At 46.7% G+C, this 19,984-nt stretch overlaps 1 protein-coding gene across 1 annotated transcript in view; it reads right to left on the reverse strand.

The window, feature by feature from the left end:
• The window catches only part of STRC (stereocilin), a 66,505-nt gene that overhangs the window by 34,174 nt on the left and 12,347 nt on the right, over positions 1–19,984 (reverse strand). Inside the window, exons 5-8 of the mRNA XM_066589385.1 lie at positions 17,367–17,477; positions 16,072–16,238; positions 15,311–15,497; positions 14,385–14,486 (exon numbers count right to left, since the gene is read on the reverse strand). Coding sequence (XP_066445482.1) covers positions 14,385–14,486; positions 15,311–15,497; positions 16,072–16,238; positions 17,367–17,477 — 567 coding nt within the window. The remainder of the gene's footprint in view (positions 1–14,384; positions 14,487–15,310; positions 15,498–16,071; positions 16,239–17,366; positions 17,478–19,984) is intronic.

The following is a 19,984-nucleotide window of genomic DNA, read 5'->3' on the forward strand; positions in this document are numbered from 1 at the left end:
GAACTGCAGGCCATCATAGGACAATGCAGCGGGGGAGGTGGAATCGGACTGCTGTATCCAGGTTTCTGTGAGGGCGAGCAAGTTCAAGCGCTTACTGGTGAAAAGGTCATGGATAGTTGGGAGTTTGTTACACGCAGATTGGGAGTTCCATAGGGCGCATTTGAATGGGGCGGGGGGGGGGGGGGCATTTTGGTAGAGAATAGTACGGGGTGGGCCTGGGTTGGGGGATATGTCCCCTGCAGCTAGGAGTAGCAGGGTAACAAGGGTGAGTGCATGGCTAGGGGATTTGTGTGGGTGGCTGAGGTGTTTCTTTGCAGTATTGGGGGGTTGAAGGCGTCTTAGGAAGGTGAACAGTGCATGGGAGCCATACATAGGTGAGGAGAGGAGGGAGGGGCTAATGTGGATGGAGTGTGTTGGGGCTGGGCATTGGAAGAAAGTGTTAAGGCTTGAAATGAGGATAGTGAAGGAGATTAGTGCAAAGAGGAGAGTATTTTCCTCCAGGCTTTGGACAGTTGTGCATGTTACCTGTCTCCTGCTCTGTCTCCTGTGCTGTATAACTGCATCATTCGACAGCATAAAACACTTGTTGCTGGACACTTAGTGCTGGAGACATCAGGTGAGGCATGGAGGATAGAACTGACTTTAAAGTTCTGGCTACAGGACTTCAGCTGGGAGTGGCTTGTTACATTTCACTAGTCAACCAGCTGACCCACCTTTAGATGGCTAATGAACAATATGGGGGGGGGGGCGCTTTATTGCCCTCTTACAAAAACAAACTGTGTCCAGCAACACTAAGATGAGACAGGGAGAAAGCTATTTGGGGGAGGTGATGAGTAAAATACATATAGTACAAATAGAGTCAATTCAATTTATATGAAGCAATGGGACATACCATTGCGCACAGATTATGACAAATTTAAAGGTTTCACAGCAGATTCAGTGGAAGGAAGGCGGAGCAATCAAATTCAGATGGAGTGGAGCAATGGATGAGTGAAACATACCATTGCGCACAGATTATGACAAATTTAAAGGTATCACAGCAGATTCAGTGGAAGGAATAATGCTTTAAGGACTAAGTAGCATCATGATCCAGAGTATGTGGACCTTAAAGGGGTTTTCCAGGGAAATGCTATTGATAACTTATACTCAGGATAGTTTGTCAATAGTTTAACAGCTGGGGACCGCAGTTTGGGGCCCCTGACAATCAGCTGATCGGGAACCTGCTGTCATTGCTGCTACACATAGGGGAACGGAGTGTAAGCTGCTGGTCTCACCTCATCTAGTGGCCAGCGCTTGTAACTGCAAGCGCAGCTCTCATTAAAATCACTGGGAGCTACAACTGCAGTTACAAGCGCCAGCCACTATATGGGGCTCTGAGCTATCTGCATCTGCTCCATAACCCTGTGTGAAGCAGCGCCTACAGCAGGCGCCTGTTCAGCTGATCGGCTGGGGTCATGAGCACCGAACCCCAGCTGATCAACCATTGATGACCTATCCTAAGGATAAATCATCAATAGTATTTCACTGGGAAAATCCCTTTAAAAACAGTATTAAAGAAAAGATTTAAAGCTGCTGTCTAACTATTAGAATAGTTTGACTAGATCAAATGCAACAATTCATAAACATTGAGTATCATACTATGACAACTATTATGCTGCGCCTCAAATACCAGAGAGCCAAAGTATTCTACATAACAACTTACTCGTCCGCGGTGGGATAGAGTCCTCTGTGAAATGCATTCAAGCAGCTTCTTCTCCACTATTCCTAGTGGGTAGTGGAAGGCCTGAAGCTGCTGCAGATCTTCATATGTCAAGTAACAAATGAGATGACCAAGCCTGCAACAGTGAAACCTTTCATATTACAAATTGCATAAAATCAGCTCATTTGCTTAATGTACATAATGAGTTAAATGATCAGACTTTGCAACTGTTGCTTGATCAAGGCATAGAATAACTATAACAGTTACAGTGTTTTCACACCTGCATTGGGGATTCCACTTTCCTGCTCCGTTCAGGAAGCAGGAAAGGGGAATCCCCATGGCCAAACGGTTCCATCTGTGGACAGGACCGAACACCGCAGGGTGGGCTGCATTGGCCACCATGGGGTCTGCCCGCTTTCTGCTATGCTGCCTGGCTTTGGGACAGAAGAAAAAGTGCTGCATGCAGCACTTTTTCTTCTGATATTTGAATATCAGGTTTCGACACAGATGTAAAAAACGGCCTCAGACAGCTTCTATCATCTTTGCTCTAGAGTAATTGCAATGGACCTTCCTGCACAAATCATTTATCTTATTGTCTTAATTTTTTTTAATTGATATATTTTGACCAAATAGCAGCTAATAAAACATTGTAGTGTACAGGAGTTGTACACTCTATAATAATAATGTGGTAGCTTCATTTCAATGTGTTTAACTTTAAGGTAAAGTTTGGTTGTTTTTACATTCACTCTATGCTTAGAAACCCTAGTCTAACCCCATTGGTCAGTTAGCCATATAAAAGGTAGCTGCCCTGGGATTGGGGGATAGCACCCGTGTACTGGTTGGTCAATAGAAGCTGATATAAAATAGAGGGGAGGAGTTCAAAATGGTGTCTAGGACCAGAGGAGAATTGTATAGACAAGAAGAAGGAGAGAAGAGATCAGCCTTGAGAAATGGAGGAAGCCAGTGTGGTGGGAAGGAGTGAAGTGTGAGTACAAAAGTTGCATAAGAATTGAAGAAGAGAGGAAGAGAGTTATAGTAAAAAATAGTTGTGCTAAGATAAGAAGAATAGAGGAAAAAAGGACAGACAAGAAGAATAAAAGAACAAAATACAGTAACAGTAACTAGCTAGAGAAAAGCTTCATACCTAAAGTGAGAGAAGCAGGAGGGCAAAGCATAAAGGACAGAAAGGATTCCTGTGCTTATTAACTACTAAAGAGCCCATCAGTATTCAGATGTGATTTCTGCACTTCATGCCTGCACTCGTTCAAATTGATGTAACTGATTTGTCTAAGTAACGTCTGCCTCAAGATAAAGTAATGTTAATGTGAAGTGTTAAAAACCCTTTTCCTACAAAGAAGAATAAAGTATTCTATGGTTTCAGCATTCATTTTGCCTCCTGGAGACCCTTCCCACCAACGCAACATTTGCACTGAGGTACCACACTTCAGAGGAAAGGAAAAGTTTAATTTTATTTTCCTATTTTTATTATTATTTTGCTTGCCACAGGTCTAGGCCTGTATATGGACTGGTGTAATGAACTTGGCAATTAACATCTTACCCTGCCCGACTTCGCGGGTAACACAAAAAGTAAAAAGCCAATTTATTATTTTTCAGATTCCGCACCAGCGTTCCGCAGGTGAGGGACAGCAGTGTGGCTACCATGATCACCATCAGTGCTGCCCATCTCACCGCAGTCTGGCTGGTTGCAACATGCAGCACTAAAAATACAACTCCTTATTCCCACTTCCCCCACCTCTCCCTTGGATTCACAGACTAAACCTACAAAACGTGCATGCTAATTCCTGCTCAAAGTTATGCCAACCTCTTCCTAACTAAAAATATTAAGAAGTAAACAGGCCCATCTCCTCCAAAATATTATATCTGGAATATCCTGCTTTTAAACCTAACTAGCCCATTCCACAACCAATACATTTTTCATTCATCTTTTTTTTTGCTCCCATTACATTGTCCATGAACAGTCATCTTTCCACTAATGCCATCTTAAAAGGATATTTTTAAATCAGGGCTACCATCCCACCTCAATTGATGATCATATCACCAGAGCCACCAGGATACCCAGAATTCAACTACTCCAATACACAAAGAAAACGATTGGGTACCTATAGTTGTGACCTACAATTTACAGCTAGAGATATTAAGGAAAACGGCAAAGAAACGTCATCATACCCTACGCAAGGATGACATCTGAAAATCACATTCCCGGACCCTCCCCTCCTATGTTACAGGCAACCTCCTAATTTGAGGAACTTTATAATCAGGAGTGAGAATCAGGAACTTATCCCTGCAATGTAAGGAGCTGCAAGACCTGCTCCCATGTACTGACCGCAGACAGGATACAATCCCCAACACACAGCAGGACTAGAAAATCCCGGGGACATTCACATGTTCCCCATGTGATGTTGTGTACCTGATCCTGTGCAGTAAATGTCCTGTTGGGGGTTTTTATGTTGGAGAAACAGGACAAAAGCGTAAAGCGAGGATGAGATCTCATCGCCACACAGTTAAAGAAAGAAAAGCCAAATTATCTATGGCTGAGCATTTTTCTAGTCATTGACACAACATAGAACGTATGAAGGTTACTATAGTAAAAAGCAATTTCAAATCTCAACATCACAGAAGTTGGAAGTACAAGTTTATAACCATCTTTGATACTCTCAAGAAAGGCATAAACATCTGAAGAGGTTTCATGCAACATTGGAGAATATAAAAAATCTACAGCAGAGATAACACACAGGCCTGGTGACCCACTAACACCAATATAGAGACCATAAAACTTTAAAATCTCTTATCAGCGGACTAATTAAGTGTTTACTCCTCTGCTCATCCTGTTCTAATATTGTTCTAAGTACAAATTAATCACACCATGTCTGTGCCTTTTTATATGTATATTCTTCAGGCTTAATAGAATAGATCCAAAGACATATGTGTGTGTGTGTGTATATATATATATATATATATATATATATATATATATATATATATATATATACACACACATGTCAGAACATATATTTACTATATATATATATATATATATATATACACACATATCTCTTTGGATCTATTCTATTAAGCCTGAAGAAGAACCCTAAGTAGGTTTGAAAGCTTACATCATGTATTTTTGTTAGCCATTAAAAGGTATCATATCTACAAGATTACGTGGTTTCTCTTGCTGGGAACAATCACATTTTCCACTATTATTGTAATGAAATATAAAGAACCACAGATCCATATTAAACATCTTTCCCATTGTGCTATAAATCTCTATGCTTATGTAAAACCAAAAACCCGTTAAAGGGGTTCTGACACGAATAAGATTTTTATGCTTTAGCAGCCATTGTTCCCTGGTCTGCACAATGGACACAGGGAACCCACGATCAATGGCATGCTAAAGCATAAAAATCTTATACTTACCCTTTTTCCTGATGTTGTTCTGCAGCGGGGGTCATCTCCCAGCAGGCTCTTCTTCATCCGACGAGCCGCCCCCCCCCCTCTTGGAATCCATGCATGCGTAGAGGACAGGTGCCCTCTGACAGGAGTCAGGATGGTCTGCCTCTCCACTGCACACACGCAGCACTCAGGAGTTCAGCCGGGATGGACGGGCCGCCCACAGCAAGCACTGCTTGTGACGTGGCGCCCGTCTGTTCACCTCGGAAGTGGCTGACGGACGTAGCAGGGCAGGAAGCAGTCATTTTGACCGCTCCAGCTATGCTTCTAGAAGCCACAGAAGAAGATGCTCAACGAAGGGGACATGCCTGGCGACCGGTCCTGGCCAGGCAAGGTGAGTAAAAAAATTTTTTTTCATGTCAGAACCCCTTTAAGGAAGGACACTTTCATATATCACATGTCAATGTTGCATTATAATTAGAGATGAGCGAATGTACTCGTCCGAGCTTGATATTCGTGCGAATATTAGGGTGTTCGGGATGCTCGTTACTCGTAACGAGTACCACGTGGTGTTCCGGTTACTTTCAGTTTCCTCTCTGAGACGTTAGCGCGCTTTTCTGGCCAATTGAAAGACAGGGAAGGCATTACAACTTCCCCCTGTGACGTTCAAGCCCTATACCACCCCCCTGCTGTGAGTGGCTGGGGAGATCTGATGTCACCCGAGTATAAAAATCGGCCCCTCCCGCGGCTCGCCTCAGATGCCTTGTGAGTTAGCTGAGGGACAGTGGTATCGTGCTGGAGCTGCTGTAGGGAGAGCGTTAGGAGTGAGTGTAGGCTTCAAGAACCCCAATGGTCCTTCTCAGGGCCACATCTAATAGTGTGCAGTACTGTGTTAGCACTGTATTTTATTTTATTTTTTCAAAATTGGATCTGCAGAGCATTGCGCCCTGCAATAGGGACAGAAGTGGTGGTTAGGCAGGGAGAGTGTTAGCAGTGAGTGTAGGCTTCAAGAACCCCAACGGTCCTTTCCAGGGCCACATCTATCCGTGTGCAGTACTGTCCAGGCTGCTGTTAGCAGTGTTGCATTTTTTTTTTTTTTCTCAAAATCGGCTGTGCAGACCATTGCACCCGGCATTAATACTACAGGGATAGAATTGTGTAGGCAGGGCCAGAAGACATACATTATTCATTGAATAGATGCAGTGTGGCTTTTCCTTTGAAAAACAAGGGAAAAAATTCTATTTCGCCTGCCTCTGACAGTCCTCAGGGCTCTGGGTACGTGTGTGCTGCGTGCAGAACGTTAAAAATAATCAGACGCAGCCAGCTACGTTTTACTGCAGGCTTGCGCCAATTTTTTTCCTGCATGGGAAATCCCTGATCTGCTGTAGCGAATAACTTTGCATCACTGCAGTTCTCTGACACATTTGCAGGGCCACAACACAGTTATTAAACTTAGTAGTATTCATTGAATACACGCAGTGTGGCTTGTCCTTTGAAAAACAAGGGAAAAAATTCTATTTTGGCTGCAGGCTTGCGCCAATTTCTTTCCTGCATGGGAAATCCCTGATCTGCTGTAGCGAATAACTTTGCATCACTGCAGTTCTCTGACACATTTGCAGGGCCACAACACAGTTATTAAACTTAGTAGTATTCATTGAATACACGCAGTGTGGCTTGTCCTTTGAAAAACAAGGGAAAAAATTCTATTTTGGCTGCAGGCTTGCGTCAATTTCTTTCCTGGCTTGGAAATCACTGGTAATACAGCATGCTGAGGGGTAGGGGTAGGCCTAGAGGACGTGGACGCGGCCGAGGACGCGTAGGCCCAAGTGAGGGTGTGGGCACAGGCCGAGCTCCTGATCCAGGTGTGTCGCAGCCGACTGCTGCGCGATTAGGAGAGAGGCACGTTTCTGGCGTCCCCACATTCATCGCCCAATTAATGGGTCCACGCGGGAGACCTTTATTAGAAAATGAGCAGTGTGAGCAGGTCCTGTCGTGGATGGCAGAAAGCTATCATCCACCCACAGTTCTGCGCCGTCCAGTGCTGCAAATCCGAATCCTCTGTCTGCTGCTCCTCCTTCCTCCCAGCCTCCTCACTCCACTACAATGACACATGCTCAGGAGCGGGAAGACTCCCAGAAACTGTTCTCGGGCCCCTGCTCAGATTGGGCAGCAGTGGTTCCTCTCCCACCAGAGGAGTTTATCGTCACTGATGCACAACCATTGGAAAGTTCCCGGGGTCCGGGGGATGAGGCTGGGGACTTCCGGCAACTGTCTCAAGACCTTTCAGTGGGTGAGGAGGACGATGACGATGAGACACAGTTGTCTTGCAGTGAGGTAGTAGTAAGGGCAGTAAGTCCGAGGGAGGAGCGCACAGAGGATTCGGAGGAAGAGCAGCAGGACGATGAGGTGACTGACCCCACCTGGTGTGCAACGCCTACTCAGGACAGGTCTTCAGAGGGGCAGGCAAGGGCAGCAGCAGGGCAGGTTGCAAGAGGCAGTGCGGTGGCCAGGGGTGGAGGCAGGGCCAGACCGAATAATCCACCAACTGTTTCCCAAAGCGCACCCTCGCGCCATGCCACCCTGCAGAGGCCGAGGTGCTCTAAGGTCTGGCAGTTTTTCACAGAGACGCCTGACGACCGACGAACAGTGGTGTGCAACCTTTGTCGCGCCAAGATCAGCCGGGGAGCCACCACCAACAGCCTCACCACCACCAGCATGCGCAGACATATGATGGCCAAGCACCCCACAAGGTGGGACGAAGGCCGTTCACCGCCTCCGGTTTGCACCGCTGCCTCTCCCCCTGTGCCCCAACCTGCCACTGAGATCCAACCCCCCTCTCAGGACACAGGCACTACCGTCTCCTGGCCTGCACCCACACCCTCACCTCCGCTGTCCTCGGCCCCATCCACCAATGTCTCGCACCGCACAGTCCAGCCGTCACTAGCGCAAGTGTTGGAGCGCAAGCACAAGTACGCCGCCACGCACCCGCACGCTCAATCGTTAACCGTCCACATAGCCAAATTTATCAGCCTTGAGATGCTGCCGTATAGGGTTGTGGAAACGGAGGCTTTCAAAGCTATGATGGCGGCGGCGGCCCCGCGCTACTCAGTTCCCAGTCGCCACTACTTTTCCCGATGTGCCGTCCCAGCCCTGCACGACCACGTCTCCCGCAACATTGTACGCGCCCTCACCAATGCGGTTAGTGGCAAGGTCCACTTAACTACGGACACGTGGACAAGCACAGGCGGGCAGGGCCACTACATCTCCCTGACGGCACATTGGGTGAATTTAGTGGAGGCTGGGACAGAGTCAGAGCCTGGGACAGCTCACGTCCTACCCACCCCCAGAATTGCGGGCCCCAGCTCGGTGGTGGTATGTTCGGCGGTGTATGCTTCCTCCACTAAAGCACCCTCCTCCTCCTCCTCCTCAACCTCTGTCTCGCAATCTAGATGTGTCAGCAGCAGCAGGACGTCGCCAGCAGTCGGTGTCGCGCGGCGTGGCAGCACAGCGGTGGGCAAGCGTCAGCAGGCCGTGCTGAAACTACTCAGCTTAGGAGATAGGAGGCACACGGCCCACGAACTGCTGCAGGGTCTGACAGAGCAGACCGACCGTTGGCTTGCGCCGCTGAGCCTCCAACCGGGCATGCTCGTGTGTGACAACGGCCGTAACCTGGTGGCGGCTCTGCAGCTCGGCAGCCTCACGCACGTGCCATGCCTGGCCCACGTCTTTAATTTGGTGGTTCAGCGCTTTCTGAAAAGCTACCCACGCTTGTCAGACCTGCTCGTAAAGGTGCGCCGGCTCTGCGCACATTTCTGCAAGTCCCACACGGACGCTGCCACCCTGCGCACCCTGCAACATCGGTTTAATCTGCCAGTGCACCGACTGCTGTGCGACGTGCCCACACAGTGGAACTCTACGCTCCACATGTTGGCTAGGCTCTATGAGCAGCGTAGAGCTATAGTGGAATACCAACTCCAACATGGGCGGTGCAGTGGGAGTCAGCCTCCTCAATTCTTTTCAGAAGAGTGGGCCTGGTTGGCAGACATCTGCCAGGTCCTTCAAAACTTTGAGCAGTCTACCCAGGTGGTGAGCGGCGATGCTGCAATCATTAGCGTCACCATTCCTCTGCTATGCATCTTGAGAAGTTCCCTGCAAACTATAAAGGCAGCCGCTTTGCGCTCGGAAACAGAGCCGGGGGAAGACAGTATATCGCTGGATAGTCAGAGCACCCTCCTGTCTATATCTCAGCGCGTTCAGGAGGAGGAGGAGGAGCATGAGGAGGATAAGGAGGAGGGGGAAGAGACAGCTTGGCCCACTGCTGACGGTACCCATGCTGCTTGCCTGTCATCATTTCAGCGTGTATGGCCTGAGGAGGAGGAGGAGGAGGATCCTGAAAGTGATCTTCCTAGTGCGGACAGCCATGTGTTGCGTACAGGTACCCTGGCACACATGGCTGACTTCATGTTAGGATGCCTTTCTCGTGACCCTCGCGTTGCACGCATTCTGGCCACTACGGATTACTGGGTGTACACACTGCTCGACCCACGCTATAAGGAGAACCTTCCCACTCTCATTCCCGAAGAGGAAAGGGGTTTGAGAGTGTTGCTATACCACAGGACCCTGGCGGACAAGCTGATGGTAAAATTCCCATCCGACAGTGCTAGTGGCAGAAGGCGCAGTTCCGAGGGCCAGGTAGCAGGGGAGGTGCGGAGATCGAGCAGCATGTACAGCCCAGGCAGTGCAACAGTCTTTAAGGGCCTGGACAGCTTTATGGCTCCCCAGCAAGACTGTGTCACCGCTCCCCAGTCAAGGCTGAGTCGGCGGGAGCACTGTAAAAGGATGGTGAGGGAGTACGTAGCCGATCGCACGACCGTCCTCCGTGACGCCTCTGCCACCTACAACTACTGGGTGTCGAAGCTGGACACGTGGCCTGAACTAGCGCTGTATGCCCTGGAGGTGCTTGCTTGTCCTGCGGCTAGCGTCTTGTCGGAGAGGGTGTTTAGTGCGGCTGGGGGAATCATCACAGATAAGCGTACCCGCCTGTCAACCGACAGTGCCGACAGGCTAACACTCATCAAGATGAACAAAGCCTGGATTTCCCCAGACTTCATTTCTCCACCAGCGGACAGCAGCGATACCTAAGCAATACGTAGGCTGCACCCGCGGATGGAAGCATAGTTCTCTCTCACCATCCAAAACGGGGACATTTCTGCTTCATCAATCTGTGTATAATATTCCTCCTCCTCCTCCTGCTCATCCTCCTGAAACCTCACGTAATCACGCTGACCGGGCAATTTTTCTTAGGGCCACAAGGCTCACTCATATAATTTTTCTAAAAATTTTTTATACGTTTCAATGCTCTTAAAAGCGTTGGAACTTTAACTTGAACCAATTTTTCGTTCAACTGGGCTGCCTCCAGGCCTAGTTACCACTTAAGCCACATTAACCAAAGCGATTAATGGGTTTCACCTGCCTTCTTGGTTGGGCATGGCCAATTTTTACTGAGGTACATTAGTACTGTTGGTACACCAATTTTTTGGGGCCCTCACCTACAGTGTAATCATAGCAATTTCTATGTTCTTCGCCTGCACTCATGGTACAGAAAGGTGTGTGCGGTTGGCCTACACTTTAGCTACATAAATGTAACTTGGGCCTTGGCTATACTGCAGCTACTGAAATGGAACTAAGACTGCGCTCCCACTATACTGCTGCTTCGGAATTGTTCCTGGGGCCTGTGTAGGCTGCTACTATTACTTAAATGGAACTTAGACTATGCTCCTCCTATACTGCTGCTTCGGAATTGTTACTGGGGCCTGTCTTGAGTGCTACTATTACTGAAATGGAACGAAGACTGCGCTCCCACTATACTGCTGCTTCGGAATTGTTACTGGGGCCTGTCTTGAGTGCTACTATTACTGAAATGGAACTACAACTGTGCTCCCCCTATAATGCTGCTAGTGATATGTTAGTGGGGCCTGTCCTAATGCTACGGCTGAAATGTTACGAATTCTGGGCTCTGCCTATACCGCTGCTAATGGTATGTCTCTGGGGTGTGGAAACAGAGGCTTCCCAAAGACATGATGGCGGCGAGGCTATTTCCCACCAACGCGGTTACTGTTAAGGTGCTTATAACCACGGACACGTGGAGAGGACACGTAGTGCCTCAAAAACATCCCCCTCCTCCTCCAACAATGAAAACATTCTTGGCAAATGCCTTTGCATTGGTTCGTCTGGTGGCAGTCCAAGAATTTCACCTTTACCGACACAACAAGAGAGCCCCCCACCATCCCCCCGCCACGGCCCACTTAATCCTGGCCACATTCCGAAAACCAACAAAATACAACCGTGCTACTAGGTCCGCAGTCACCACCACATTACCACCAACGCGGTTACTGTTAAGGTACATATTACCAGTCTGACTGGGGCATACAGACACCTTGACAGAATGAATAGTGTGTGGCACATAGGTTCCCCATTGCTATGCCCACGTGTGCAGCTCCTGATGGCGGTGGCACAGGATTGGATTTCTCATTGCTTCTGTACAGCATTGTGGGCTATCGCCCCACCACTTTTAAAGAGGGTCGCTGCCTAGCCGTGCCAACCCTCTGCAGTGTGTGCCTGCAGTTCCTACTCATGGCAGACGCACTTATAAATAGACATGAGGGTGGTGTGGCATGAGGGCAGCTGAAGGCTGCGCAGGGACAGTTTGGTGTGCGCTGTGGACACTGGGTCGTGGGGGAGGGGGGTTGGGCAGCATGTAACCCAGGAGAAGTGGCAGCGGAGTGTCATGCAGGCAGTGATTGTGCTTTGTTGTAGCTAGTGTGGTGCTTAGCTAAGGTATGCATTGCTAATGAGGGCTTTTCAGAAGTAAAAGTTGTTGGGGGGGGGGGCCACTCTTGCCGCTATTGTGGCTTAATAGTGGGACCTGGGAACTTGAGATGCAGCCCAACATGTAGCCCCTCGCCTGCCCTATCCGTTTCTGTGTCGTTCCCATCACTTTCTTGAATTGCCTAGATTTTCACACATGAAAACCTTAGCGAGCACCGGCGAAATACAAAAATGCTCGGGTCGCCCATTGACTTCAATGGGGTTCGTTACTCGAAACGAACCCTCGAGCATCGCGATAAATTCGTTCCGAGTAACGAGCACCCGAGCATTTTGGTGTTCGCTCATCTCTAATTATAATACAAATCACTGGCTATTATAATGGAACTGTGTAAGGGGGTCAGTCCTTATGAGGTTGGGGCCAGAGTGTATAAACTGACCATACTCAAGGATTATGCAGACAATGGCACGGACACAGCAGGGTTAATCAGAACATATATTTACTCACCTTGAGGCACAGGAGTGATGTTTACAGTCTTTCAATTAGGACAGCAAACTTATGGCTCTTTTACACGTGATGACAGTCGGCTAAACAACTGCATGAGCGCTGAGGTCACCGCAAAGGTCATTAGGGCTCGTGCAGAGCGTTTAGACAGAAGGACGTATTGCTGGATTGCAGGCGTCTTGCTAGCATCTCGCTCAGTGCTTCACCTTCTATGTGGAGCACTGAGCAGGGAGCATTTACACATAAAGAGAAGCCAGCGATCCAGGAATAAGCGATAACGACAAATAAACCAATAGTGAGCGATTTTTTGGGCATTTACACTGCATGATTATCGCTCAAATATGTGCGTTTGAATGAATTTTGTGCAATAATTGTTACGTGTAAATGACCCTTTTACCCTGAATGATAACATTCAGATTCTTGGTGGATTATGGGAATCTGAATGATGATCGTTCAGTGTAAATGCCAGCAGCGACTGAACGGTGAACAATAATTCATTGCTTGTTCAGTTTCTGCAGGCATAAAAATCAAACGATAATAATCGTCCTGTGTAAACAGGTAGCTGTTCATCTATGAATGACTGCCTGTTTACTGTAAATGGAGACGGGTGGTCGGAGTGGTCTCTGGCCTGCTCGGCCTCCTTTCTCTGAGCGATCATCACTTATGTGTGAAAGCAGAGGAGAAATCATCTCTGGGATGACTGTCATGCACTGAAGCGCCCAACGGTCGTTCCATGTAAAAGGACCCTTAATGGTTATATGTCTCTGCAGAGGCAAATAGCTTGGTGGCTGAAAGTCATTACAGAGGCAATAACTTGGCAATTTGCATCAACAGTCTCCTACCCTTTTACCCCAACCAGCGGTTGCCATTAGCACTAGTAACAGTCTCTACTATATACCGGGATTTTGCTGCAGGTTTTGAAGCGGTTTGCCGCCGGCATTCCGTTGCGGCTTTCTCTCCCCATAGAGAGCAGTGAGGCCGCAACGGAAAAAAAAAAGAATTGACATGCTGCAGCTGCAAATTCCGTGCCGCACTGCTGATTCCACTCGGCTTTGCTGCAACGGATTGGCTGTCCCATGTGGACGAGATCTTTGCAAAAACTTGTCCACATGGCTGGCTAATCCTGGGTTTAGGAGCTGCGGGGGAAGTTGCCGCACAGAAATTCCGCACGGAATTTCTGCAGCAAATCCGCCCCATGTGAACCCAGCCTTAGGGTAGGCTCACACAAATGGGTCAGATTATGCATGCGGATTTCCTGCAGCGGAAGGACTGCGATCATTTGCATAAAATAATTGCAAATGACCGCGGATGCGTGTAGTTTGCCATGCAGATGTACGCATATGCACAGTGTATTGTCCGTGTGGAAGAAAGATATATCTCTCCCCTCCAGCCAGCATTCCAGCTTCTATTCTCCTATCAAGTTGCGAGCGTTGCTGCCACTCATATGAAATGTTAATTGCTTAAGCTCTGTGGATCGCTCGCATCCATAGACATCTATTGTGGCCCTCCGCACGGAATCTGTGTTAAAATAGAGCATTCTGCGATTTGTTTTCCGCTCGCAGAATACGCAATTTGTACCTATGAGCTTGAAGGAAAATTCTAAAATACACGCCCCTCTAAAGAGTGCAATTAAACATTTCTTTGCCAATAGTCTGTGAACAAATTGCATATAATGGCAGCAAGGACATCACCAACAGTGCAATGTATATATATTAGCAAGCATTAATCAAGTATTCATAGTTCAAGGATGGACTGTTGAGTGTACTGATACTCCACATCTATTTCCCACCCTCTACAACTGGCCAAAAACTAACAACCGCAATCTCATTCTCTATTCATTATCAGCTCCCAGCACACACAATACAGTTCCAACAGGGATGTGCAAACAATTCCCACAGTTCTCCAGATAAAGATATCTACATAGATAAAGATAATATACCTCTGTACTTTATCTATATCCTGACTTGTGTTCATAAGGCTTTGCGCCACATACCGGCCTTGTATCATCCCCAGGTTCACATCTTTCCAGCCATCTGCCAGAAATTTAATCTGAGAGGCACAAAAGAAATGATTAGCCGAACTGTCATTACCTAACCAGCGTCTCTTTTATTCTGCATTTGTACACTTACCTAACACAATAATCCTATGTATAATGCATCAGTCAAATGTCTTGTCATGACTTCTATCACATGCTAATCACAGTCAGATTAACTACAGGATGACAATTCATGGGGCACTTTGCCCATTCCTATAAATATTACATTGCTGTGTGCATTCAGAGTCAATTACTTGTAGAAAGCCATTGACATATAAGTAAATTACTGAAGTACTAATTTATGTGACCTCCGCAAACTTACTCTATACTATATACATAAAAGAGTTTTATCATTACCAAAACAAATTTCAAAATATGTGGGTTCGGTGTAAAATAAAAAAACAGACTATAGTGACTTCTCTTCAGTCCCCTGGGATGCACCTGAGCGGCTCCCACGGCCCCGACGTCTTCAGAGTATATAGCCAGAGAAAGTCAAGTGACCTCTAAGTGGCTGCAGCGTCACTATCCAAAACTCCCCGCATCATGGAGACCAGGATGTGAGCACTGACGCCAGGAATTTGGACTTCCACCGGCCACACACTTGGAAGCTGGTGCCGGCTCCATGGGAGCTGGGGGGGGGGGGGGGGGGGCGAAGAGAGGTGACCATAGTCATTTTTATTTTATGCTGGTCCAGCTGCTTTGAAATATTTTTTGGTAATAATAAAACCCCCTTAAACCTATCAGAGTTTGTGAATGTGTTCTATAATACTCCTTGACAATTGTGGAAGTGGTAGTATATTGTAATTTTTGCATCTGTATATTATAAAGAAGCACAAACCTGATCTGAGCTGAGCTGGACGAAGTGACAAAGCGGCAGGTACGGGAGAAGGGGTTGAATAGACCTCAGAAAATGTGGTGGCCATGATGGGACATCACCAAACATATCAGCTTGCAGGAAATGCTTAGCAAAAGCACGCTTCTGAGTGACCTTCATTTCTTGACTGTTGATTTTTATTGCATCTAATCTAGAACAAATGGTTACTTTTCAGCAGAATATCCTTCTACATAGAAGCTATTTTAATGGAGTATGTTGTCTTGCATGATAATGAAAAGAAGAGAACCATTCAACTAAACCATCGACTTTTCAAACTACCAATGAAGTTGTGGTTGGTGGTTTGAAGAGTGATTGCCAATGAGCTGATGTCCATTTCCATAAGGATGATCTTTTGCTGCTGGGTGAGGAACATCACTGATATCTACTGACAACCCATGTGAGATCCATGTACAAGGCAGCAGTGTCTCGTGTAGATGGTGCAATAGGCGGAATTTAAATTTACTGATTGCACAATGGATGAACATGAACAATAACAGCAGAGCAGAACATAAGGACAATTGGGCAGTGTAAATAGCCCTTTAATCTAATGCGCTTAAAAAAGTGATTTATCAATTAGTCAAATAATCGTGTTGTCAAGAACAAATAAGTATTATGTGTGAAGAACCTAGCAGTAATGGTAGGTCAGGGACTCACTGTTAAGAATGCCTATTGTAGAAAGAACAACATATGGTAACACAATACAGATAGTTTTATTTCCTACTTACACACTCTGGTTGGTCAAAAGAGATATTGGGAAACTGACAATGTCAGAGATGGACATAAAAGGTATGAACTGGGATAGGTCCACAAATATCTGAGGGGTTAAAAGTGGAAACTTCTGAATAACCATTGAAGTTAAGGTCTCCAAATGTCTTTCATCAGGACGAGCCATCTAGAAAGATAGGAATATTCAAGACTTTAGTAGTTTTCCCTACAAATGATATTTTATTTGAAGTTGAAGCTTTTTGTCATAATATATCGAGCTCACTTATTATATGTTAAAGGCTTCAGGTACTCAAATGAAATGTAGAAAAATATACAGACTGACCTCTGCAATTACAGTGTTTGATGTAAGACCTGCTATGACTACTCAAAGTGGAGCACATTTGTAATAGACTGTGTCAGACTTGCATTTTTTGGACTAATGGGAGAGTGTATCCAATGATACAACCACAAAAGGTATGCCTAAATTAGGATCTATGAAGCCCATTGCTGCTCTTTTCTGATATGACTCCTGCTACTCACCTGTCACCCTTCTTTCTCTTATGCATTTTGTGTCTGAAAGTTCCAAAGAAAGACCTCTTATTCTAGTACTTTATTTAAAAATCTCTAAGACTGAACCCATTCTCAGCAAGAATAAGTAATATGCTACACAAAGTAATATTTCATCTATATGCTGGGGCAATCACACTGTCAGAGTCTACTATATCTGTCAAAATCTGTTTCTAGAACCTGTTACATTGCCAGTGTCACGGCGCTGGGTGTATCGGCACTAGGGTTCTCAACTATGTTAGCACCAGACCATGTGATTTGCCTGACGATGCAAGTGCAATGTTGTTTAGCTCTGGACAGCATAGTGCTCGCATACCCCCTTTTGTATTACTCTGATAGGCTGACTGAGGTAAATGACAGCAGAGCCAGTCTACTAACCTCTGTGAGCTGATTCTTATTCTGGCCCTTCCTATCAAAGGGCCCCGGCTATACTGCTGTATTCCTGGTCCTATACTTAACGTGAAGCCCTCCAGATTTCCTGTTGTGGGGTCACCCATTTCAGGACGGATGCTCCGCCTTTAAGCAGGTTCGGCCACAGTAAGATCAGGGATAGAATCTTGCCTGTCCACATCTGTTGACCGTGTAGATTTTGCATCGTCATTATCTCTTTTTGTGTGCATTATGTCTCCCAGCCTTCCTTCTTCTTCTGTCATGACTTTAGTTAGGTTTGGTCGGATGTGACAGCCAGTCACAATGTATGGTACATTTGTGTTATATAAAAATAAACTCAGCATGTGTTCTTACTAACCTGAATTCTTGGCCATGATCGATGCATCAGTGAGATGAACCGTTCAACTGCATCATTTTCTGCTGATAACAGCACCTTCTGGAAACCTTCGCTAGGCATTTGCAGATATTCCTGCCATGAAAATGTGCCATGTGTTAAAATGGTGGAACAAGAAACAGTGTACTTTGAATTAACATGATACAATTGGTTTAAATTGACCACTTTTTTAAACCTTCTATTCTTATGTATTCACCTTTGTACTTTAAACTGCTTTGCTTTTAAAAGAAGTCTATAGTCCTCCGCTGGAGTTCACAAGATAATTATGTTACGGAGTACCTTTCCAATGGCTAGATAGAAAATGTCTCACCGATGTGCCAGCATTTAGTAGATTACAAATATTAATCCTTATAAAAGGATAGTGTACAAGCTGTAATACATGAGACTTTTACTATACCTTGGTATGCCACCACTTTCATATTTTATATTCCATAAATTCAAATTATGAAAAGACTGTATTTCAGTTTTTAATGAAAACCCATTGAAATAAGTGAGGAACAAAACGGAAACAATTAACTCCGTTTTAATTTTGTTACTCTTCTCTTTGAATGGAATAGAGAAACGGAAATGCTTAATTGAGCCTAACGCCAGTGTGGACGAGCCCTTTCTTGAACATCAGGAAGAAATGATATAACATAGGTACAAAATATGCATTAGGAATAGAGATGAGCGAGCGTACTCGGAAAAGCACTACTCGCTCGAGTAATGTGCTTTATCCGAGTATCGCTGTGCTCGGGTCTGAAGATTCGGGTGCCGCTGCGGCTGACAGGTGAGTCGCAGCGGGGAGCAGGGGAGAGCGGGCGGGAGAGAGGGAGAGAAAGATCTCCCCTCCGTTCCTCCCCGCTCTCCCCTGCAGCTCCCCGCTCCGTGCCGGCACCCGAATCTTCAGGGATGAGCACAGCGATACTCGGATAAAGCAAATTACTCGAGCGAGTAGTGCTTTTCCGAGTATGCTCGCTCATCTCTAATTAGGGAATGACAAATATTACATAAACAAAATGGTTCCTTAATAGAGATGAGCGAGCACCAAAATGCTCGTGTGCTCGTTACTCGGGACGACATTTTCGCGATGCTCGAGGGTTCGTTTCGAGTAACGAACCCCATTGAAGTCAATGGGCGACCCGAGCATTTTTGTATATTGCCGATGCTCGCTAAGGTTTCCATTTGTGAAAATCTGGGCAATTCAAGAAAGTGATGGGAACGACACAGCAACGGATAGGGCAGGCGAGGGGCTACATGTTGGGCTGCATCTCAAGTTCCCAGGTCCCACTATTAAGCCACAATAGCAGCAAGAGTTTGCCCCCCCTCCCAACAATTTTTACATCTGAAAAGCCCTCATTAGCAATGCATACCTTAGCTAAGCACCACACTACCTCCAACAAAGCACAATCACTGCCTGCATGACACTCCGCTGCCACTTCTCCTGGGTTACATGCTGCCCAACCCCCCCCCCCCCCCGCACGACCCAGTGTCCACAGCGCACACCAAAGTGTCCCTGCGCAGCCTTCAGCTGCCCTCATGCCACACCACCCTCATGTCTATTTATAAGTGTGTCTGCCATGAGGAGGAACCGCAGGCACACACTGCAGAGGGTTGGCACGGCTAGGCAGTGACCCTCTTTAAAAGGGGCGGGGCGATAGCCCACAATGCTGTACAGAAGCAATGAGAAATACAATTCTGTGCTACCTCCATCAGGAGCTGCACACGCGGGCATAGCAATGGGGAACCTATGTGCCACACACTATTTATTCTGTCAAGGTGTCTGCATGCCCCAGTCAGACCGCGGTTTTTTATAAATAGTCACAGGCAGGTACAACTCCGCAATGGGAATTCCGTGTGCACCCACAGCATGGGTGGCTCCCTGGAACCCACCGGCTGTACATAAATGTATCCCATTGCAGTGCCCTGGACAGCAGAGCTAACGTCAGATTAAATGCAGGTGGGCTTCGGCCCACACTGCATGCCCCAACCTGACCGGGGTTTTTAATTCATAGACACAGGCAGGTACAACTCCCTATTGTGAAGTCCCTGTGGACCGACAGCATGGGTGGGTGCCAGGAAGCCACCGGCGGTACATAAATATATCCCATTGCATTGCCCATCACAGCTGAGGTAATGTCATGTTTAATGCAGGTGGGCTTCGGCCCACACTGCATGCCCCAGTCAGACTGGGGTTCTTTAGAAGTGGACACATGCAGTTAGAACTCCATGTGGGCCGACAGCATTGGAGGGTGCCAGGAAGCCACCGGCGGTACATAAATATATCCCATTGCAGTGCCCAGCACAGCTGAGGTAATGTCATGTTTAATGCAGGTGGGCTTCGGCCCACACTGCATGCCCCAGTCAGACTGGGGTTCTTTAGAAGTGGACACATGCAGTTACAACTCCGTGTGGACCGACAGCATGGGTGGGTGCCAGGAAGTCACCGGCAGTACATAAATATATCCCATTGCAGTGCCCAGCACAGCTGATGTAACGTCAGCTTTAATGCAGGTGGGCAAAAAATTAATTGGATTACACTGTAGGCGAGGGCCCCAAAAAATTGGTGTACCAACAGTACTAATGTACCTCAGAAAAATTGC

This window comes from Eleutherodactylus coqui, chromosome 2 (assembly GCF_035609145.1).
Source record: "Eleutherodactylus coqui strain aEleCoq1 chromosome 2, aEleCoq1.hap1, whole genome shotgun sequence".
Classification (NCBI taxonomy): Eukaryota; Metazoa; Chordata; class Amphibia; order Anura; family Eleutherodactylidae; genus Eleutherodactylus; species Eleutherodactylus coqui.